The 24,453-nt window shown below is 40.4% G+C and overlaps 1 protein-coding gene across 8 annotated transcripts in view; it reads right to left on the reverse strand.

Annotated features, from left to right (window-relative positions):
* SPEN (spen family transcriptional repressor) overlaps nucleotides 1–22,890 on the reverse strand; it is an 81,293-nt gene extending 58,403 nt beyond the window's left edge. For 2 of the 8 annotated variants that reach the window (XM_045585170.1, XM_036446252.2), the window contains exons 1-3: nucleotides 22,018–22,839; nucleotides 3,973–4,293; nucleotides 432–908 (exon numbers count right to left, since the gene is read on the reverse strand). In XM_045585170.1, coding sequence (XP_045441126.1) covers nucleotides 432–908; nucleotides 3,973–4,293; nucleotides 22,018–22,100 — 881 coding nt within the window. In that variant the 5' untranslated portion in view covers nucleotides 22,101–22,839. Of the gene's footprint in view, nucleotides 1–431; nucleotides 909–2,729; nucleotides 2,896–3,972; nucleotides 4,294–22,017 lie in introns of those variants that run through there. The other 6 variants (XM_036446253.2, XM_036446251.2, XM_045585169.1 and 3 more) reach the window with 5 other exon arrangements.
* Nucleotides 22,891–24,453: the final 1,563 nt, after the last annotated feature.

Genomic DNA, 24,453 nt, shown 5'->3' on the forward strand with positions numbered 1-24,453 from the left:
GAAATATATTCTTAAATTGACTTAGTCATTGATAATAAATGTCAACCATACTACTACTTCACCAATACACCTTTTACAAAATAGTTTTTACAAATTTTGAACCAGAACAGAAGTAGGTTAATATTATATACCAAGGAAATTAAAACTTAAAAATAAATAATTTTCAGTGGCACCAGATCTGCTTCAACACAGCTAAACTTGCCACTTTTCTTCCTTTTTGGCAATTTTAATATTGAGCATCTGGAGGATGACACAGTATTTGCAAATCATCAGTTTCGGGTGCATCAGTTTCTTTACTCATTATATACATGATCCAAGATTATTCTCTTTTAAAAATATTACTATTCTAAAAATCATTACCACTGATCATGGAGAATTTATGACAATTTATTCAACAGCTCGTCTATTGTAACAAAAGGCTGTTAACCTACCTGTCACTGCTGGTACTACTGCTGCTGCTGATTGAGTCACTACTGGAGGATCTACTCCTAGAGCCGCTGCCGCTAGGGGACCTTGTGAGTCTAGATGCTTGGCTAGCCAGCCTCTGAGGAGACTGATTTCTAGATTGGGATGAATGTGGTGACCGACTCCTGCTGTGCTGGTAATTCCGCTCAGGCCTTCTGCCTCGTACCTCCCGGGTAATATCATCCCTGTAGATATCCCTGTGTACCACACTGGGCAGCGTAAACTGCTCCCGAGCCCTAGGTTCGTATCGGGGGTCATGAGCATCAAAACGGTTTGGACTTCGACTCCGAGAAGAATAATAGAGCCCATGTTGTAAAGTCCGTTCGCGAGGATCTCTATAGTAATCCTGATCGTAATGTCTTGTCCGATCAAATCCTCCCGTCCCCCGTTCATGGTGTCCATAGGCACTATGTTCATAAGCACGCTCCCTGTTATCTGAAGCCCTGCATTTTAGGAGGGGGGAAAAATATTTAATCAATCAGAAAGGGACAAGCAAAACTAAAAATAAGTCATGCAAACATTCACTTCAGCATTGTCTGTCTTTACAACTGGTCATTTTCTAAACAGCATTAACCTACTTATTAAGCAAATACTAACAAGCTTAACATTTTACTTGACTCCAAAAGTTATTTTCACAGCTGAGTAATCATTGTTTTAATTGTATATTGGGCTTTCATGACTAGTGTTCTGCAAGTCAGTAACTCTTTTTATTAGGAATTTTCTGGTTTATACACAGAAATAGACATATGCTATCTCCTTTTCATCTTAAATTTAATGGAACAAGAAGAAACTGTCATTTTAATATGAAAATTTTCTATACTTTCATCTCATTAAAATATATACCAAACTTTTATTTACTATGTAAGCTGTTTTTAGGCAGAATTTACATGACACATTTCTAACACAGTCATGAAAGCCCTATTGTCATGTATGTCCCAGCTGTAGGAGGGCATTTTCAAAGAAGTCCAGAAAAAACTTTAACTATAACTTTTTCTCATTAACTTTCAACTTCTTAGGTAATTATAAAAATTACAAGATTATACAAACTGCTGTGCCCAATCACATTTAATTAAAAAAAAGTGAAATCTAAAAAAAAAGCAATACTTAGGATATTAAAATATTGGATTGCTACATACTAGTCTATGGTAAATTTAGCTAATTAAAGAATAAAGGTTATTTTACATCCTTGTGCTATAAAATTCCACATAATTTTTAAAATGTCTATTCCACGATTCAATTTGTTAATGTATGTACTTAATGGTTACAGGAAATATGTTCACTTAGGTTTTAGCTATACTCAATTTGCCTATAATAAAATTAGGCAACTTTTGGAATTTTAAGAGTCTCTAAGGTTACTATTAGCAATGGTTTAACTTAAAAAACATTTTCTGTAGGACATATCTGTTAACCTAAGAGTGCAAAAATTGTTGCATGTATAATTCACAGATGCAATTAAGTGTTAGTACTTAAAACTAAGTCTAATCCTATAAATAAATCTTATATTCTCTACTTTGGTAGGAAACCAAAACTCATTTCCTGAGTCTCTAAAAAGACCATTTCACTTGAATTTCAACTTAAGATTGAGCTTCTTCTCAATGTTATATTTGGAACTACCTTCTGTCAAAAGAAATTAGGAATCATGAAAAATGTAGAAGAATTAGAATCTCTCAAATGAAGAATATCTGGCAAAAATATTATAATACTATGTCCCCACTACATTACTGGATTCCAAATACCTCCACTAATCTTCATCTCATCTACCATTTCACTTAGTAGCAAATATACTTTCCAATGCTGCGTTTGTTTTTTGCAGCCATATGAAAAGCGACTGGCATGACAAAAAATTCAATAATAATATCTTTCCTACTTAAATGACTTTTTCCTTTTTTATTCACTACATTTCTAGAATTTGGATATTTCAATGTCTAACAAACAAGGGTTTCCTTTCAGACTTAAGAGAAAATTTAATAAATAATTCTATTAGTATCCTATCAAATATTAATCAGTGAAAGCTGTTATTAATGATATAATAAGCAACAGTTCTAGGAGAATTACTGCTACAGCTAATAGCTTATAACTATATAAAGTTCTTATCCATTAGGAAGATACAGAAGGCAGGCACAAGAGCTAGCAGAGCTGAAATCTAATAGCTATTTTTTAATTCATCTATTAGTACTAAATACTTCTAGAGTTAGTGGGGGGAAAGAGAGAGTTTGACTTGGGTTAGGAGAGGGGCTAATATACACAGGTCAGGACATACCAACCTTTTCCAAGTGTGGAAACACGACCTATAATCCCAATTAAATCTAGGGAGAGAATTGTGAACATAACTTCCCCAATTTTGGCCCCTCTTATGGGGGTAATCCACCTTCTTAATGGGCAAGGGTGTCAAATGATATTTAGATGAACCACAAGGAAAAAAAAATCTTAGTGATCAGATAAAATAATTCCACTGGAAGCAAGTTGTCCCAGACAAACTGTAACTCTCAAACCCCCAGACTTCTTTCTTGAGATAGTAGACAATTATAAATTGATCCACATTCATAAAAATTTCCGGCCCTAAGTATGAATCAGGCAGCTGACCAGAAGAGGAAATGATTCCACCAAATGAGGAAGGCATAGTTGCTTGCCAATAGTTCACTTTTGTAGCCATCCAGCACAGTCAATTTTGATTGCAGTATCCACAACTGATCATCACCATGTGTTCAAACTAAAGTACCTTTAATTGGGCAGCAACTTGCTTCAGCAAGGAGATAGTAATCCTCTTCTCCTGGGCTAATGGAATTTTGACTGCATGACATCCCATAGATTCCAGAAATTAGGAAACAATGGCTATATTCCAGGATTTAACAATGTCCATCATCTCAAACTTTCCCCATTCCATCCAGGAGTATAATTCCAACATGGAAATTGTGTAGATCCAAAATGGGAAAATCAAACATTGCCTTCATTCTTCTTCCTCCAAGTTACACATTTCCAGGTTAAAGTATTGTTTGTAGAATCCAAGGAGTTGAGTCATTATGATGTGCTAGATTTTTTTGATGACAATCCAATTCATTTGTACACTTTATGTAGTGAAAATTGAGAAGCAGATATTCATTTCTAAAAGAATCTGTAGGCTCTAATATTCCAGAAATATTCCATATAGTATAACCACAAATTCTGTAGCCAAATAGCTCCGTCAGGTAAAAGGAATATATCCAAGGAAGGCCTTATCATCATCCAAGAGAAGAAATAAATAAATCTCCAAAACTCCAAAACTGCTGCCATACAAAATCTTCCATCACTTCATATCTCAGGAGTAGATATCCAACCAGCTGCAGGAAATATCCTCTACGATTCCATAATACCAGCCACTGGGATAGAAATTACTTCCGTTTCCAACCCAAAATAGGAAACATTGAGAATGCCCAAAACTTTAAATCCATCTGGGGCCCCTAAATATGAGTTTCTGTTTCTCACCATATCAAATACAAAATACCTGCCTACAGAAACCTTGGAACTTACCCATCAAGTCTCCGCTCATAACGTCCTTCTCGTGCATGAAGTGGTGGTGGGGGGCCATAAGCAGGCCCTCCACCACCTCCTCTGAACCCAGAAACCTCTCTACTACGAGATGTTATGGAAACTGTATCATCCAATCCCCGAGCAGCACTTGGAATGGTGCCTGGTTCATTATAATCCGTGCGTAGGTCTCTATCTCCCATTTTGTTGACTGAGTTGTGAGCTTTCTGTGCACTTTTGATGTCCACAAAATCCACAAAGGCAGCCACTCCTCCTTCAGATCCCCTTTTAGGGAGAATTTTGACACTTTCCACGCGGCCATATCTGGAAAAAAAATAAAGTCAACATTATTGTTGCACATCAATAATTTTCCAAAAATAGGTTTTTTAATTTGTTTCTTATTTTTAGAAAATGTGTATTATGTATGTAGGGGGGAGGTTACAAAGTGCCTTTTTTTTTCTTCTTCTTCTTCTTTCTTTTTTTCCCCCCAGAAAGAGGAAATGAGAGAGAAACATCAATGATGAGAGAATCATTAATCAGCTGCCTCCTGCATGCCCCCATTGGGGATCAAGCCCAAAACCCGGGCGTGTGCCCAGACCTGATTGAGAATATCCTGACCGTGATATCCTTGTTCATGGGTTAATGCTCAACCAGTGAGTCACACCAGCCGGACTCAAAAGTGACTTTTTAAATGACTTTTACACTCACGTTTATCTTTCTTGGGGAAAATATTTAGAAATGTTTTTACCACATTATTACACTCACTCCTTATAGTATTACCTTTTACCTTTTACCTTTCTAGAACACTTAGCTGAAACTTTTCTCTCAGAAGATTTTAGAAAGTTGTACATTCTACAAAGGGATACTGGACCTAACATTGATCAAAGTAACTCAGAAACCTTAAAATATTTTTATTAAAAAATGTAGCCGATCCGGTTGTTGGCCTGGGGACCAATGGGTTCCGAGTTCGATTCCAGTCAAGAGCACATACCTCTGCTGCAGGCTTCTCCCATAGCCCGGGCCCTGTTCTGGGGCATGCAGGAGGCAACTAATCAATGTATTTCTCTCACATCAATGTTTTTGTCTTTCCCTCTCTCTTCCACTCTCCTTAAAAATTAACAGAAAAATATCCCCGGGTGAGGATTAACAAAAAAACAAAAAAAAACAAAAAAAACAAAAACCACAAAACCTGTAACTAAAAATAGTTATTCTATAGATTTCATTTTAACTTAATTCATTAAGTGAAAATGATCTTAATGAAAAGTGAGGTGATTTCAAATATTCCTTACTTAAAGACAAAATAACCCAAATATTTTATGTTTATTTACAAATCACAGCCTAATTGTTTTAATGTAATTTTTTGCTATTTTATTTTCTTTTCCAGAAGTTAAAAGAAAACTGCTAAGATTTATAATTTAGGTATAATTAAAATTATTTCATATAAGTTAATAAATCTAAGAAAATCTTTGGTTTAACCATATGTTTTCATTTTTATTCCCAAAAACTATTTACTATGAGTGTAAAGAAAAATTTTAGGGCACCTTTTATATTTTGACACATATATGTTATGAAAGAAATATAATTTGGAAAAATTCATGAAAATTCTACATATTTCAGTAGGAGTGAATTATATTTTATCTACATGCAATCTGGCCTTTTAGAAAGGCAGGTACAGCACTTGTATTATCTTTTAAATATATTTTTATTAATTTCAGAGAGAAAGTGAGAGGGAGGGAGACAAACATCGATGAAAGAAAATCACTGATTAGCTGCCTCCTGCACACCCCCAACTGGGGACCGAGCCCGAAATTCCATGTGCCCAGACCTGGAATTGAACCATTACCTCCTGCTTCATAGGTTGACGCTCAACCGCTGAGCCACGCCAATCCGGCAGGTATATAGCACTTTTAAATACAGACCTCTTATTCCTGGACAATTGAAGAGCATAATTTTACACTTCCTCTGAAAAAGCTGACATTATCAGAAAGCAGAACTTTTCCTTTTATATGTTCTAATATAGTTTAAATTATTTCCTCTAATAGGGAAAATACAATCATAAAATCCAGTTTCAAAAAGCAATTGAGCTGAAACCAGTTTGGCTCAGTGGATAGAGCATCGGTCTGCAGACTGAAAGGTCCCAGGTTCGATTCTGGTCAAGGGCATGTACCTTGGTTGCGGGCACATCCCCAGTAGGGGGTGTATAGGAGGCAGCTGATCAATGATTCTCTCTCATCGATGTTTCTAACTCTCTATCCCTCTCTCTTTCTCTCTGTAAAAACTCAATAAAATGTATTTTTTTAAAAAGCAATTGAACTGAAAGGAAAAAAATTATTTGGTATAAATGAACTGATGAAAGAATCTTTTTAACTTGGAGGGGGGAGATGACAGAAATTGAAATAATTCATTACATACAAATATTAAAAATGCCTTCCAATGTATCTGGAATACAAGAAATCTTACAGCAACCTAATTTTTTTTAATGGGCAAAACACTTCACCAAAGATATATAGATGGCAGATAAAGCACAGGAAAGATGCTCAAAATCATTAGCTGTTAGGGAAGTGCAAATCAAAACCAAGATGACATACCACTTCACAGCCACTAGGATAGCTAGTATTTAGAGGAAAAGAGAAAACAAAAAAAAGAACAAGTGTTAGCAAGGATATGGAGAAATTTGAAACCTTGTGGAACCGTAAAAATGGTACAGCCACTGTGGAAAGGGTTGGCATTTTCTCAAAAAGTTAAGCATAGAATTACCATATGACCCAGCAATTCCAATCATAGGCACATACTCAAAAGAAGTGCAAACTGGGGCTCAAATACAAATATGTAACACCATGTTCATGGCAGTATTCACAATTTCCCAATTGCCAAAAGATGTAAACCCCAAGTATCCATTAACAGATGAATGGATAAAACAAAATGTAGTATATACATAAATGGAATATTATATTAAGACATAAAAAGAAATGAAGTTTTGCCTATCCAGTGTGGCTCCGTGGTTGAGCGTCATTATGAACCAGTAGGTCAGGGCATATGCCCAGGTTGCGAGCTTGATCCCCAATGTGGGCATGCAGGAGGCAGCTGATCAATGATTCTCTCTCATCGCTGATGTTTCTATCTTTCCCTCCCTCCCTTCCTCTCTAAAATCAATAAAAAATGTATTTAAAAAAATGAAGTTTTGATACATGCTACAACATAAACTTGAAAAATCATACTAAATTTTGAAAATCCAAACACAAAAGGACAGTTTATAATTTCACTTGTAAGTGTTATTAGAATAGGCAAATTCACAGAGACATTAAGTAGAATATAGGTTACCGGAGCTTGGGGTAGGGAGAAATGAGGAGTTACTGCTTAATGGATGCAGAATTTCTGTATGAGATGAAAAACATTCTAAAAATAGTGATGGTTATGTAACATTATAAATGTACTTAAAATCATTCCATTTTTGAACTCAGAACAATTAGATTATAAATATACCCATTACAGCACCAAACTATCTGGAATAATGCAGCAACATCAACAGTTATATTATCTCTGTATACAAAAAAACTTTGTGAAGGAATTACCAATAAATCAACCCACTCATTACATTTCTATCAACAAACTGGCTTCTTCTTTGTATCAGATCTTTCTTTTACTTTCTACACCAGCAACTAGAAATGCTTCAAATATGCTAAAAGGCATAGATTGCAAAACTCCCACAATTTGGACATAACCAAGTAAGGTGGCAATATTTGTAATCTATATACATAAAAGCCTAAGCAACCAAATGACCAAATGACCAAACTGAACAACCAGTCCTATGGCGCATACTGACCACCAGGGGGCAGACACTCAAATGGAGGAGCTGCCCCCTGGTGGTCAGTGCACTTCCACAGCCAACCTCGCACAGCCGACTAACCTCCCATGGTCCCTCCCCCTGGCCGGCCGGCCGGCCCCTGATAGGCCCAGGTCAGGACTGGGCAAGAAGGCCCCAATAGATCCCACCCATGCACAAATTTGTGAACCAGGCCTCTATTATGTCATAAGTCTCAATACAACTGTTAAAATGTTAAAAACAAAAGTTAAACTTCAGTTTTAACAATTATCTAGAACTGCCGAAACCAGTTTGGCTTAGTGGATAGAGGGTTGGCCTGAGGACTGAAAGGTCCCAGGTTCAATTCTGGTCAAGGGCATGTATCTTGGTTGCAGGTACATCCCCGGTAGGGAGTGTGCAGGAGGTAGCTGTTCGATGTTTCTCGCTATCTATCCCTCTGTCCCTTCCTCTCTGTAAAAAATTAATAAAATATATATTTAAAAAAAAAACAGTTATCTAGAAAAGTGCTTTTCAACCCTTTTCATCTCATGGCACACAGAAAATAGAGGCCTGGTGCATGAAAATCGTCACAGGTAGGGTCCCTAGGCTAAGGTGACCAGACATCCTGCTTTTGGCAGGACAGTCCAGATTTTTTAACAATTTGTCCCGCGTCCCACAGCCTTTTTAAAAAGTCCCTATAAGGACTGTCCTACCAAAAGCAGGACGTCTGGTCACCTTACCCTAGGCCTGACCAGTGATCAAGACCAATTAGGAACTTCCAGCTGCCGACCAGGGCTATCCTTCCTTCATTGCTGGTTGGGGCCTTCCTTCATTACACACTGCCCCCTAATGGTCAGCATACATCATAGAGAGAAATTGAACTCCTCGTCTCCCAGTCTAACTCCCAAGGGGACACTTTGCATATTAGCGCCACACACACACACACACACACACACACACACACACACTAGAGGCTCAGTGCACAAAATTCCTGGGGGCGGGGGGGGGTTGTTAGGCCAGGGATTGGGCCTAAACTGACAGTCAGACATCCCTCTCACAACCCTAGACCGCTGGCTCCTAATCGCTCACCTGCCTGCCTGCTGGCCTGATCACCCCTAACTGCCCCTCGCCCTGCAGCCTAATCACCCCCAACTCCCCCCCCACTCCCCCATTGGCCTGGTCACCCCAGGCAGCCTGCTTGTTCAGTCGTTCTGTCATCCCTCACTAACACCCCCCACCCCCACTGGCCTATTCTTAGGCAGCCATTTGTGAGGGTGTGGCAGTCAATTTGCATATTACCTCTTTATTATACAGAACTAGAGGTCCAGCACACAATTAAATCATGCACGTATAGGATCCCCTAGGCCTAGCCTGCCATCAGGTCCATGTCTGCCATCCCGCGATGCCTCGCACACTCTGCGAACACTGCCGGCACAAGCCCCCCACCAACACTACCACCACAAGAGCCACTACTCATTTGGTCGTGAGCTCTTATGGCGTCACAACCACAGGCCTTTTATGTTATAGATAAGATTACTAAAATCCTGAGACACACCAAAAAGTATATTTTTTGCCAATCTGACAAAAAGAAAACAAGATATGCTTTTGATTCATTCACACCAGACCACTACTGTTGTGGTGGCTGTTGTTATTTATTTATTTATTTATTTTAATATATAATCTAAGAAAAAAGAGATCAGGGCCCCTAACTAAATAGTCAGGTATTACATGCTCTAAAAATTCTTGCACCACAGCACACCAGTTAGAAATCACTGATGACAATGACAATGATGGATTTAAAATTTATCATGACAATAATAAATTAAGAGTTAACGATATATTGCCAAAATCGGTTTGGCTCAGTGGATAGAGCGTGGGCCTGCGGATTGAAGGGTCCTGGGTTCTATTCCGGTCGAGGGCATGTACCTTGGTTGCTGGCACATCCCCAGTAGGGGGTATGCAGGAGGCAGCTGATTGGTGTTTCTCTCTCATCAATGTTTCTAACTCTCTATTCCTCTCCCTTCATCTCTGTAAAAAAATCAATAAAAATATATTTTTTTAAAAGAGTTAACGATATCATTCTATGTAAAGATAAATATCAAAAATTGATATAAATAAATAAATAAATAAATAAAAATTTATATAAACCCATGGAAAACTGGGGGAAATTTTTGCAAATTGTGTAATGATTAAGAAGTTTTTACAACTTAACAATGAAAAAAGACATAATGCAATTTAAAAATAAGCAAAGGATATCGCCTCGCCAGCATGGTTCAGTGGTTGAGTATCAACATATGAACCAAGAGATCACAGTTTGATTCCTGGTCAGGGCAAATGCCCAGGTTGCAGGCTCCATCCCTAGTGTGGGGCATGCAAGAGTCAATCAATCAATGATACTCTCTCATCATTGATTTTTCTATTTCTTTTTTCCTTTTCTTTACTCTCTGAAATCAATTAAAAAAAATTAAAAATTAAACTGAGCAAAGGACACAAATGCACATTTCTCCAAAGGCAATATACAAATGGCCAATAAGCATATGAAAATCTATTCAACAACTTAGTCTTTAGGGAAATACAAACCAAAACCACAATGACATAGCATTTCACATCCACTAGGATAGCTAAAATAAAAAAGATAATAAGTGATGAAGATAAGGAAATACCTAAACCTACTACATTGCTGGTGAGATTGCAAAGTGATGCAGCACTTTAGAACAGTTTATCAGTTCCTAAAAGTTAAACTAAAAATTACCATATAAGCTAGTAACTCCAACTCCTACACATATAACCTGAGAATTAAAAATGTACATCCACATAAAAATGGTACAGAAATGCTCATAGCATTATTCATAACAGCCAAAAAAGGAAACAATCCAAATGTACAACAACTGATTAATGGAATTTTAAAATGTGCTGTGTCCATATTATATAATTCCATATGTATGAAAGGTTCAAAACAGGCAAATTCACAGAAATAAAAAGCAAATTACTGGTTGCTACAGGCTGGGGAGAAGAGAAAACGAAGAGCTAATGGTTATGGGGGTTTCATTCTGCAGTGATGAAAATGTTCTGAAATTAGTGGTGATGTTTGCAAAACTCTGTGAATATACCAAAAAACAGCTGAATTGTACACTTTATACATTTACACACTTAGTATATCAAAGCACACACCATTTTTGAACATTAACTGAAATATAATTTTTAAAACTGGAGCGAAGGCTGTGCCAGCAACCAGGGTAAGGAAGACCCATTCTGCATGAATCTTAGTGCATCGGGCATCTAATATATTTATTTATATATAAAAGCCTAAGCGAACATCCGACCATTCAACTGGTAGCTATGATGTGTAATGACCACCAGGAGGCAGACGCTCCAACCTGTAGCTATGATGCTCACTGACTACCAAGGGGCAGACACTCAGTGCAGGAGCTGGCGAGTGTACTGACTTGCAAGTTGCGATTCTCAAGTGTCACACCCAGAACCAGAGAGGAGAGAACCCGATTCCAGGGTGCATCACCCAAAAACCGCTCTCTTGCAATCCAGGACCCCTCAGGGAATGTTAGAGAGCTGGTTTAGGCCCAATTCCTGCAGGCCAGGCCAAGGGACCCCACCGTGCACAAATCCTTACACTGTGCCTCTAATACCATGTTTCCCCGAAAATAAGACTAATACAACTTTGGGAGAAAAAATTAATATAAGACACTGTCTTATTTTCGGGGAAACAGGGTATATAGATAAGATATCTGGCCCTAGCTGGTTTGGCTCAGTAGATAGAGCATTGGCCTGTGAAATAGAGCATTGGCCTGTGTACTGAAAGGTCCCAGGTTCAATTCTGGTCAAGAGCACATGCCTGGGTTGTAGGCTCAATCCCCAATGGGAGGAGTGCAAGAGATAGTCAATCAATGATTCCCTCTCATCATTGATGTTTCTCTCTCTCTATCACTCTCCCTTCCTCTCTGAAAACAAAAAATAATTTTAAAAAATACGTCTGGGATCTACTTCAATATAATATAAACTATATAAGACTCCAACATTCTGGACCTTGTATCAAGGAATAAGGATCTTAATTCATCAAGAAACCCCTTGGATAAGGGCCAATAGTAGTATATAAGGATGAAAAGAAAAAAAAGTTGAGTGCAACCACTATGAAAAACAATATGGAGGCTCCTCAAAAAATCAAATATAGTACTACTATATGACTCAGCAATCCCACTTCTGAGTATCTGAATAAAATGAAAATGCTACTTGGAAAAAATACATGCCTCCCATATTCATTCATTGCAGCATTACTTACAATAGCCAAGATACGAAAACAACGTAAGTGTCCATCTACTTACTAGTATGCATGGATAAAGATGTGATATATAATGGAATACTATTCAGCCATAAAAAGGGAAATATTGTCATTTTGTGAACACATGATGGACCTTGAGGGCATTATGTTAAGTGAAATAAGTCAGAGAAAAACAAATATCATATGATCTCACTCATAGGTGAAATCTTTTTTTTAATATATATTTATTGGCTTGAAAGAGGAAGGGAAAAACATCAATGTTGAGAGAGAAACACTGATCGCCACCACACTGGGGCCTTGACTAGAATCGAACCTGGGACCCTTCAGTCCACAGGCCAACACTATATCCACTGAGCAAAACCATCTAGGGCTATGTGAAATCTTTGGGAGAAAAAAAGCTCATAAAAAAGATTGGAGATGAGGGTGGGTTAAAATGGATGAAAGGGGGTCAAAAGGTACAACCTTCCAGTTATAAAACCAATAAGTCATGAGGATTTAACGAGATTAGTAAGGTTTGGGAGAAGGTAGGACCAGAGCAAATTTTTGCTGAGATACCACACAAAGTGAGGACCTGAAACCCAAACAAATGGAGCAATGGTGATTCCCAATATTATTCCTAAGAAACAAACTCCCTTCTCACTACAATCCTCTCTTCTGTGTGACTCAGCATGTAACAATCACAATGACCCAGTAATGAAACTCACATCCAGTAATGAAACAGTCAGTGGTAGAAGTAGAACCAAAACTAAAATTTTAAGAGTGGGATAGCTTTAATCTGCTTTAAAAAATTGCACCAGAGATAAATGATCATTTATCCGCAAGTTGTCTCCTATAGAGAAAAAATTAAAAGCAAAACATGCAAATCACTTCCAGTCTCACCTTCCTTTCCTTTCCTTTCCTAGCCTGCCCTCCCTCGCCCTAAAATGTTGGTTTCCAAATAAGAGAGTAGTTGAGAGGGAGGGGATTGGACATAGAAGCAGCAGGACAATGTGCTCAAAGGTGGCAGAGGTGGGGGAGGCAGAGTGGTTGGGACATTAGTTACATTGAGAACATAACTGACTGGGCAAATGAGTAAATACAATGAGAATATTGGGAGTCAGAATTCTCAGTCAAAGAAGGAATTTACACTCATGGAAATGAGGAAGTTATAGTCTCTTCATGTATTCAAACACCTGAGTTTTTAAATATATGACATGGAGGTACACGTATATCATGTGTCCACATATCTTAGCTTTGTAGCAATGATATGTAGCAATGATACATATTTGGTATTGACGAAACCCAGATTTTGGTTTGTAAATACCATCCTACAATAAAAGGAACTAAGACTTACAAAAATTGCTGATTCCAGGAGTAGGGCAGGGAAAGCACAATATGAGTCTATGTTGTGCCATAAATAAATAAATGCTTAGCCCAGCCAATGTGGTTGAACGTCGACCTATGAACTAGGAGGTCACCGTTCAGTTCTCAGGCTGAGCACCTAATGGCATCGAGGGCTCAGTCCACAGTCGGGGACATGTGGGAGGCAGCCGATCAATGATTCTCTTATCATTGATGTTTCTATCTCTCCCTCTCCCTTCCTCTCTGAAATTAATAAAAATGTGTATGTGTTTTGTTTTGTTTTTTAAGAGAAATACTTAAAGAACGATGCGGAGACAGGATGGTCTGCAATGCAAAATAAGGCTGGACTAAGGCCCACTGAAAAAATTAAGAAATAACGCTGGCTGGATAGCTCAACTGGTGCACATGTGTCAAACACAAGGCCCGCGGGCCAAATCCGTCCCGCCAGGCCTTGCAATGTGGCCCGCACCTCGCTGTCATCACTGCACTCCGCTGCGTTTCCATCACAATGACAGTTTATGACTGTTCAGTAAACCATTCGGCCCGCGATTTAGGCTGGATTTTAGATTTTGGCCCCTTCTATGATTGAGTTCGACACCCCTAGGTTAGAGCATCAAACTGATAAGCTAAGGTTGAGGGTTCAATCTCTGATCAGGGCACATACAAGAAGCAAACAATGCCAAAACCGGTTTGGCTCAGAATATAGAGCATCGGCTTGTGCCCAGGTTCGATTCCAGTCAAGGGCATGTACCTTGGTTGAGGGCACATCCCCAGTAGGGGGTGTGCAAAAGGCAGATGATAGATGATTCTCATCGATGTTTCTAACTCTCTATCCCTCTCTCTTCCTCTTTGTGAAAAATCAATAAAATATATATATTTTTTTTAAAGACAAAGAAGCTGAAACCAGTTTGGCTCAGTGGATAGAGTGTCGGCCTGCGGACTGAAAAGGTTCCGGGTTCGATTCCGGTCAAGGGCATGTACCTGGGTTGGGGGCACATCTCCAGTAGGAGGTGTGCAAGAGGCAGCTGATCGATGATTCTTTCATCAATGTTTCTAACTCTCTATCCCTCTCCTTTCCTCTCTGTAAAAAATCAATAAAATATATTAAAAAAAAAAAAAAAAAGACGAAGAAGCAGCAGCAGCAGCAAACAATGAGTGCATGGATGTGTGGAACAAGTTGATATTACGCTCCCTAAAAATCAATAATTTTTAAAAATTAAGAAAAGAAAAAAGAGCGCTGATATGGCTCATTGGTTGGAAAGTTATCCCATGCAACAAAGGGTTGAGGGTTTGATTCCCAGTCAGGACACACGTCCAGATTTTAGGTTTGATACAATTTGAGGCACATGCAGGAGACAGCCAATGAATGTTTTTCTCGCTCTCCTTTCCTCTCTTTAAAATCAATAAAAACATATCCTTGGATGAGGATTAAAGACGATATTTTAAAGAAAGAAAAAATATAAATCATGAGGTTTCTTATCTACAATATAATATAGAAGGCATAACAATAATAGACAATCATTTGGCAATAGTAGATAAATCAGGCAAAAGTTATCAATGAATGCTAGTGGGTGTAGGTTTGATGACGTAAGAGACTATCAGTGTAATATTAATATATCTCCCTATAAATGCTAATCAAATTGAAGGGGAGAATAATGAAGACACAAACTTGATGAAGCAATCAGAGTTCAAATTACCAGCAGTTTGTCTCCTTATACTCTGTGGTATTCTTGCCAAGAATGCACGACCTGAGCTAGTCATGAGGAAACACTAGACAGACCCAGGTGGAGGGTCATCCTGCAGAATGAAAGACAAATGCTCTTTAAGACTATCAGGCACATGCATGAGAATTAGGGTAAAAATGAAATACTGTCCAGACTGATAAAAAACAACCACTAAAGGCAACATGTGGTACTGGCTAGGATCCTAGACCAAAACGGAAAAAGACATTGTTGGGATGTTTGGCATCACGTCAAAAGGTCTAAGGATTGGGTTGTGGTACAGCTGATTTCTTGACTGGGAAGACTCTAAAGTGCATTGCAGGAGAGGGTCCTTATTTTGGGAAGGTATACATTAGAAATTTTAAGAGTAACAGGACACCATGCCGGAAAAAGACAAGACAGAGTAATGGAGCAAATGTGACAAAATGTTAATGGGGAATTTGGGTGAAGGGAATGTGGAAATTCTTTGTACTATTCCTAAACTATTTCAAAATTAATGTTAAATGGAGAAAAAAATAACACAGGAAGGAAAGAAATGGGTCTATAAGTGTGAAGAGGCCTTTATTCTGGGGTAGCAAATGCCATCCTTTCAAAGAAGCCTTCCTTATCACCCTTATCCCCTCTACTCTCTATCCCCTTCTTTGCTTTATTTTGTTCTCATAAAAGGATCAGCCGTGGTTGATAGTGGTTGGAGCTAAATGATGGATACACAGAATTCTTTTTTTTTTCCTATGTTTGTGAGTTCTCCGAGATAGAATTTTAAAAATATATCTAGCTGAAACCGGTTTGGCTCAGTGGTAGAGCGTCGGTCTGCGGACTGAAAGGTCCAGGTTCGATTCCGGGCAAGGGCATGTACATTGGTTGCGGGCACATCCCTGGTAGGGGGTGTGCAAGAGGCAGCTGGTCGATGTTTCTCTCTCATCGACGTTTCTAGCTCTCTATCCTCTCTGTAAAAAATCAATAAAATATATTTTAAATATATATATATCTACAGCAAATATCAGTAGCATAGTAATATATGTATATGCATCTTTATTAACGCATAAAGTATCTAGCAGCAGAATTAAAAATTACTGTAATTTCTAAGTTGTGATAAGCATAAATGAGATTACAACAACTGTAATATGAAAGTACATCTGGGTTTGTGTTAATAATGAAATTACAGGTATTACTCATACTATCTACCATGTTGGTACTACCATGATACTACTATCTTGTAATAGAAGAAAATGCTGATAGCAGGTCAGTGAAAATAATGATATAATATTTTCCTACCCAAGTTTAAGTATCGCCTCCTAAATTCTGATCTAAATATAAATAATTTTCATTGGAGATTATAACATCCTTTGAGATAATAAAGTGATAAACTTCTTCATCTTTATTTTAATCCAAGATGAATTTTAAAATAATATTGAATACAAAAGAGCCTTTACTGCAGACAGCATAATTTGTAAAAAATTAACGGTTGACACCAAAAAAAAATCTACCACCTACCAAATTATTGATTTATAAAGGACATAAATCACTATATGCCACATGTATCGATAGTTTTGGAAAACACAAAATATTTTTTTTTAAAGTACAAATGTCCTAATTTTTACATCAAAAGAATAAAATAATGGGTGAAGGTTTAAAAAAAAAAAAGCACTTTGAATCTATTTTAAGAATCTATAAATGTATTATATGTAAAAGTATATGTACTATGTGTAAACAGGATAGAAATGTAACGAAGTCAATATAACGTATTATGAGAAAAATCTTCGTTTCATTTGTCAATGTTCTCAAGTAGCCCAAACTCAGCATCTTATACATAGACACAAAAACATATTAGCACACATACTCCCAGCGTTTAATGCTGGACTAAAAACCTGGCACCAGGTATATAGGACAAACAATAACTGTTTCTTGAATTTTCCCACAAATATCCCTTAACTGAAAGAAATGGAGAAGTTTGTTATATGATAAATACCTTAAATATGCTAGATTTAAATTCATCTCTACATCTCTACACTCAAAATAAAATCTTAAGTAAGCAAGTCTAAAAGTTCATTAAATTTAAAAAAAATTCATTAAATTTAAGTTACAGTTTTATTGACATTCTATTGTGAGATTTTCTATAAGTTTATAATTTTCAACTTGGCAGACAGAGACACATGTAAAAGGAAAATATGAATATTGCAATACTTTCAAATTACACCAAGAAAATATTTCAAAGCACATTTCCACACACTAACACTAGCTAGATATTACACAAAATGTATATGGTTTCTAATGAAATGATTAAACATTCTAATTGTTTCCCAGAATAGTGTATGCTATTTTCATTCAAATTATGAGTAGATATAAGGCAAATAAGAATTAAGCACAAAAATAAAGAAAACAGAGAGTAAAAGTTAGAAATTTAACTATAGAAAAATATTACTGTATTTAGTCTCCTTGTTCACCAGGTTACATGTCTGTTTCAAGGTGCTTAACTTTTATTTCAAATAAACCAATAATGAAATTTAGGAGCCCAGTTTTAATAAAACTGAAGCTATTTCCTAACTACAATGTTTACTCTAAATACTGTATACCTGTTAACTACAGACCAAACATTACAGATTCTTTCCTAAAAGTAAAATCAGAGTAATATAGTCTCCAATTAAATATACTAGTTTTCACAAAATATTGCAAACTTTCTTAATATAAGCAAAATTTCAAATGGATTAAGTGAGACTTGAATATTTGAAAGAATTTTTACAATACTGCTATCTTTACAATTTCTAAATATTCCCAAAGCATTAGTTTGCAGGATTAAAAATGTTTCATAAATCAAGCTTGAAATTTCTTCAGAAGCGTACCAAACATCACAATGCTCCTACAATCAAGAGTCCACAATGCAGGTAGCTGGGAAAAGGTGGTCGCTACACAAAAAGTCAAACACCATCATTCTTTCTGACCCCGAGCCCTATGTTTTCCTCCAATCTGCTTGCCAGAGGCATTCTACTCAGGAAATAAAATAACATTTCAAGCATCTGTATTAATTTTTAATGCTATTTTTCAAGATAACTGAATTTTTTAAATTTTATTGTTGAAGTATACAAAAGCCTACCATGAAAACATTCAAAATTGTAACATTCAAAACCAGAGGTTTCAAAACATAGAAACTGACTGGGCTCAAAAGAAATGATGTGGCAATGGTGTAGGCTACTATGAGTCAATTTTGTTTAAGACTAAAAATATCTCTGGTTATAAGAGTATGTAAGAACAAGGAAACTCCTCCATATTTTATATTGTGTTCCAAAAGTAACGATATCCAAATACATGTAACACATAAGGTATATTCCAAGTATTTAAACTCAGGAAAACCACTGAGATAAGGCATTGAAAATTAGCAAAAACAAATACATTTTTTTAAATCGGTCTCATTCTTTGAAAAAATTTTACACAAGCTGCTACCTTGCTCAACCTCTGCATAATCTTTAACCTACTCTCTAATCTGGGAAATGTATGAGAAGAACCTAAATATGTAATTTACTTAAAACCTGAAAAATTAAAATATAGACAATTTTATATTCTTTGGAGGCTTCTATTCATTTACTCATTCTAATACAGGGAATTGCACACACCTCTCTTCCTCTGACAACTAAAAGACAGCAAGCAATTGTTGTATAATTCCTCCCTTCCCCCTTAAACCTAGCTACCATACAAAGGAAAGGACTTTCTCTATTGTGCAAATCCAGTCGCTGAAATGGATCTTTGTTAAATAAAATCTGATTCAGAAACAGTTGTCATTTAATTTTTTCAACTGGCATACTGAAAGCTGTAAAGGTAGTGAACACAATAGATGCATTCTTATTGAAAGAAGGTAAAGCCAAATTTTGGAAGTACTCTGATTACGATTTAAAGATTTGGTTTTTCTCTGGCACAAATGTAAAAGCCAAATCAGCATCCTTCCCTCAATCTATTTCCTAACAAAAACACAAATCAAAATATAAATAGTAAAAAAAAAAAAAAAAAAAAAAAAAAAAAGTGGCTCTGACCTTCCACCCCCACCCTAACCCCAAAATGCCTCTAAGCTGCCTGCCTCTCCTCCCATAGCTGTCTGGTTTAACCTTTTTAATTTTTTTAATCCAAATACTTACTACAAAGGCCTAATTGCCGTTATGAGAATATTCATTTTGAAAACGTTTTAAATAATGTATTCCCAGTGTACACCTCTTAATCCTATAAAAACAGTTATTAGTTAATGTAATCAACTAGGGAAAAGGGTAAAAGTAGGAAATATAGCCCCTCAGCTTTAATTTAGGTATTGCATGTTTTTCTCATCCGGATTTCTAGAAGACACCAAAAGTGACTATCCTTAAATTTTCTCGCACAGCTCTCTTTCTGGTACAAGTCCATTTTTATCCCTTTCACTTAAATTATCCAGATTTGGCCAGTAACAATCACACGTTTTACAAAACATTTTCTACAACAGAGACAAAAGGCCATGAATTCCTCCAAACAAGGTCCATTTAGCTCCAGAGCTGGATCAGCAAAAACATTTCTTGTTCATGTTTAAGGACAAACAAGAAACCAGAAGTAGAGATTACCTGTGGGGTGGAGGTGAGAAGGGGAGGATGGGAACTGGAAAGCCCAGTGTTTTGAGTTACACTCTTTAAACGCCTAAGAATATACTACCCACTCAAAAATTTTTAACTCGCATTTAAAACAAAGGAGTTTCGGGGACACAACGTCTGCTTAGTTTTAAGATAATCTGCTTTTATCAGTAGCATCTGCTTTAGCTCTGCAAAAGGAAAAATACTCCTTTAAGTGCAGTGGTGAGCACTGTGCCAGCTAATCCCTCTTTAATACAGTAACGTTCCTCCAGACCGCCGCTCTTCAAGGCAGCTCGCCTCCTCTGCCCCCTCCTCCCTCTGTGCATTCTGAGATCTGCTCGGCTGATTCCCACATAAAGTGGGTCCTGGCCGCCATTTTAGAAAGTCATTCACACAAGCCGGACCGCAGCACCGTCCAGTTAAAATCTTCCAAAATTCCCCTGGACGACTTCCTCTTTCCTCTCCCTAACATCTCATCTTGCAGAGGGGTCAAACTCCCCGCGACAGGCATGCAATGTCTCTGGAATCTGCATAATGCAAAATGACACCTCTGGCCACAGAACACTGCCAAGTGAATGCTGCAATGCACGTGTTTGCACGTCGGAGCACACAAATTTCCCAGGCAGCAGAGAACGTCCACAAAGAGATAGAGTGACCACATGACGTGCTTTTTCCACTCCAATGATCTGCACCTAAATTATTTTTCGACCAAAACAGGGAAGGGTGGGGAAGCAAGGGGCGGAGCAGCTCCAGGGAAAGTTCCCATCTGCTTCTCTACGGAGCCCGAGGTGTCTCCATTACCGCGGGGTCAGAGGCGAGCTTTCGCCAGCGGCCTTGCCCTCGCCTGGTTTCCCAGCACAACGTAGTAAACAGCCGGAGAGTCCCTGGAAGCGCGCCTCCCCCCCCCCCCGTCCAGCCGAGGACAGCGGGTTATGAATGGCCCCACTATGCCCGGCTCCTTTTCACACGCGGACACGCGCACACGCGCGCTCCGGAGGTGAGGATTTAATACCCCGGTAACAGCCACCACCAGCAGAACCAATGGTCCTCCATTTACAAGGCAGCGGAGCCCTGCCGCCGCCGCCGCCGCCGCTTCCATTTCCTTCGGCAGGCTGCTCCCTGAGAGCAAGCAACGCCATCTATTTTTCCCAGGGTGACTCACTGAGGAGGGCGCTCCATAATTCCCTTCGCCGACTAGGTCGCCAGAGGAATTAGGAGTAAAACAAACTTAAAGCCTTTCAGGATGCTGAATACCGGAATAAACAGCAATGTGGGAGGGCGGTCACGGACGTGCTGCATGCAGTCCTTCTCAATGTGCACCCAGTGTAAGTAAAACGTCATTTCGGCGTCTTAGAGGGGAGGCTGTTATGGTGCGCACATATTTCACAAAGGCAAGCGCTAAATCCTACTCAACCACTAAGAGGTGTCGAGAACACTTACTCCAACATTCCATAGACACAAGAAATATTCCAGCCCAGTTTGTTTTTTAAGCCGCATCTTCTCATTTTAAAAGGCTTGCATTTCCCTAGCCATTCATTAGCGAATGCTGGGTGGGACCCTAGCGGCGGTGCCGGCGGCGGCCGCGGAGCAGGGGTCCCGGGCTCCGAGCGCCTGCGAGGCGGGGACCTGGCCGCTAGAGGTGGACCTGCCGCCGCACGCACCGTCCCCGCGGCCTCCGCACCCAGCGCTGAAAGGAGGCGAAAGAGCCGAAACGGGCGCGCCAATTCGTGACCGGGCTCGGTCCTCCCGCCAGCCTCGCCAAACAAAACCTGTGCATCGTACACCTTCCAGGAGGCCCCTCGGACCCGGCGTCCTCCCAGCCCCGGGATGTTCCCACCTCACCTACACCGAGACTTATGTGTGCAGGACCTGCCCTTTCGCACAAAACCCTCTCCGGGTCCGGCATTGCCGAGCGTCCGAGCTGAGGAGCGGGACTCGCTGCGGAACCCCGGAGCTGGCCGTGCGGGGCGGGCGGGCGGGTTAGGGTTCCGGGCCGACCCGCCGGCCCCTCGGAGCCGGGACAGCGGCAGCAAGGACGCGTCCCACCGCCGCCTGGCCAGCCGGAGGGCACCTTCCCGGCGCCGGCTTCGCGGAGGCCGGGCGGCAGCCTCCTCCTCATTGCGAAGGAAGAGAAGCAGCAGCCGCCGCGCCCGCTCCGCCGAGGCCCGACGCCGACCGAGGCGGCCAGGCATCCGCGCGACCCGCGCCCGTCCGTGGGTCCGGCCCGGGTCCCCTCACCGGTTCCGCGCACGAGGAGGGGCCGGCAACGGGCCGGAGCGGGCAGCGGCGCCCGGGCCTCGTGTCACTCACCGTTTGAAATGCTCGATGATCTTCTCCTCCCGCACATTCTCCGGTAAGTTGCCCACCCAGAGGTGCCTGGTTTCTCGGACCATGCTGGGCGGCGTGCCGGCGGCCGCTGGTGCGGGTTCTCCCTCGCCGGCTCCGTGGGAGCCCGTCAGCGCCGGGAGGCGGGCGCCGGGGCGGCGGCGGCGGCGGCGGCTGCGGCGGTGGCGTCGGCAGCGGCGGCGGCTCCTCCGGCTCCTCCCCGTGCAGAGACCATCCCTCTCCCCCAGGTTCTGACTCTCCGGGCTCGCAGCTCCGCTCTGCCGCCACCACACACCCGAAGCCGACCCTCGCGCTCCGGCAGCGCATGCGCCCGGGCGGCGGCGGGCGGGGGAGTGGGGAGGAGGGGCGAGCGGGACCCGGACTGGCGGCGAGTCGGACGGAGCTGGCGCTGTGGCGGCCGGACGCTTCCCACCACCGGCGCGCGCGGCCCGCCTCTTTCCCGCGGGCGCGCGCGCGTCCGCCCGCCCGCCGAGGCGGAGACGCCGAGTTCCTCTCAGCCGGCGCGCAGGCGCGTGGAGGAGGGAAGAAGGCTCGAGCGCTCGGCCCCCGACGCGCAAGTGCGCAGGCGCGTGAGGAGCCGGTCGCAGCCGCGAGGCGGGCGCGCTGTCACTCAGGCCCTGGGCTCCGCCCCCGCCGCTGCACGGGCTGCCTCCGGCCCCTCCAGCACAGGTCCCAGGCACGGGTCTGGAAGAAGAAGAGAGAGAAAGGGGGTTGGTTTTGACAGGAATAAGTATCAAAGCGGCCGCCGGGCCTCTCTCCTTGGAGGAGAAGCTAGGACACCTACCCCGCTCGCCCTCCGACCGGCTCCCGGCGGCTTCCCGGCTCTGGATCCCCGCCTACTTGGGAAAGTGTCAGGACAAGGCCGCCCTCCTCGCCGCCCAGTTAGACAATGACGACGTCGGAAACCCGGCCCTCCCAAGGATCATTAGCTTGTACTATTAAGCAACTTTATTTCACATAGGATCTTGCGAAACTTTCTGCAAGACCTTGCTGATCGTTATGGTATATTAGGAATAAAAGTGAAATGAGACGGTTACATGTTTACTATTGTTCCCTCGGGATTCACTATAATTTAATATTTAAGCAGAGTTAAGGGACTGGAGGCCTAAGAGTTTTTAAAGCCTACAGTTGAACTTTTACATAAAGGCTAGTTTACAGAACCCTGGGGAAAACATGCAAAATTAAGACAACTGTATTGAGTTCAGAAAAATTTAATTGTTTAAAACAGCAACTCAATTTTCTTTTCCATTTTTTATCTATATAAATAAAATAGAGATGTGGTGCTTCCATATTTTAAACATTTGGTCTCATTCACTGCCTCTTAAATACAAACCATCTTACCAAACTTGAATTGGAAAATATGACCACCATAATCAATAGCACTAATTCATGGGGTCACCTCTGCATAATGGTTTCTTTTGTTGCAGGTAGTAAAGTTCCAAGTAGGTTTTGTTGTTTTCTGTTATTGTCTGTGTTAAGTTTCTTAATGATTGTGTCAGAGTCTGAGAGTCACATCAGTTTTTCTTGCATTTGGTTTAATAGTCTCTACTCTGTACTTAAAAATGATCTCAGCAAGTCGGATCAGTTAAGATTCTCTCTCTTTCCTCCTCTCTTAGGACTTTCAGAAGGCCAAGCAAGCCCCCAACCTAGACAGTTGTAACAATTACAGTACAAGATGTGTCATCTTATCCTTTGAAATGCTTTTGGGGATTTTGACAAGTTATTTCTAAAAATTATAGATTCTGAATTTATCCAGGTAATTTAGTTTGTATTCTATGCTGTATCCCTCATTTATGTTCACCCTATCCATTTCAACACGCTTTTGTTTTTAATTGTTTTGAGAACTCTAGTAAGAGGCAGAAACATCACAGCTGGTGTAGCTTAGTGGTTCAATGTCAACTCATGAACCAGGATATCACCGGTTTGATTCCTGGTCAGAGCACATGCCCAGATTGAGGGCTCCAACCCTAGTAGGAGGTGTGCAGGAGGCAGCCCAATTGATGCTTTTCTATCTATTACTCTCCTTGTCTTCTCTCTCTAAAAAGCAATAAAAACAGATTTTTTGAAAAATGTTAAGAGGCAGAAACAGAAAGCGGAGGTCAAGAAAATTTAGAGAAAAAGCACAACTACAATAGTAGCACTCATTAATAATTTAGTGAACGTATTTAGTGCCACCCCAGAAGTTCACCTTGTCTTCATGCAAATCAGTTATTAAATGAAATGGAAAATTTTGTTCTTGAAAATATTATGGAATTGATTCCTGGCAGGTGTGTTCAGTGGTGAGAGCATCAGCCCAAGCACTGCAGGGTTTTGAGTTCGATTCCCAGTCAAGGGCTTGTATCTGAGTCATGCAGGTTCAATGTCCCATTTGGGTGAGTGTGGAAGGCAACCAATCAATGT

Source organism: Pipistrellus kuhlii, unplaced genomic scaffold, assembly GCF_014108245.1.
Source record: "Pipistrellus kuhlii isolate mPipKuh1 unplaced genomic scaffold, mPipKuh1.p scaffold_m20_p_2, whole genome shotgun sequence".
Lineage (NCBI taxonomy): Eukaryota > Metazoa > Chordata > Mammalia > Chiroptera > Vespertilionidae > Pipistrellus > Pipistrellus kuhlii.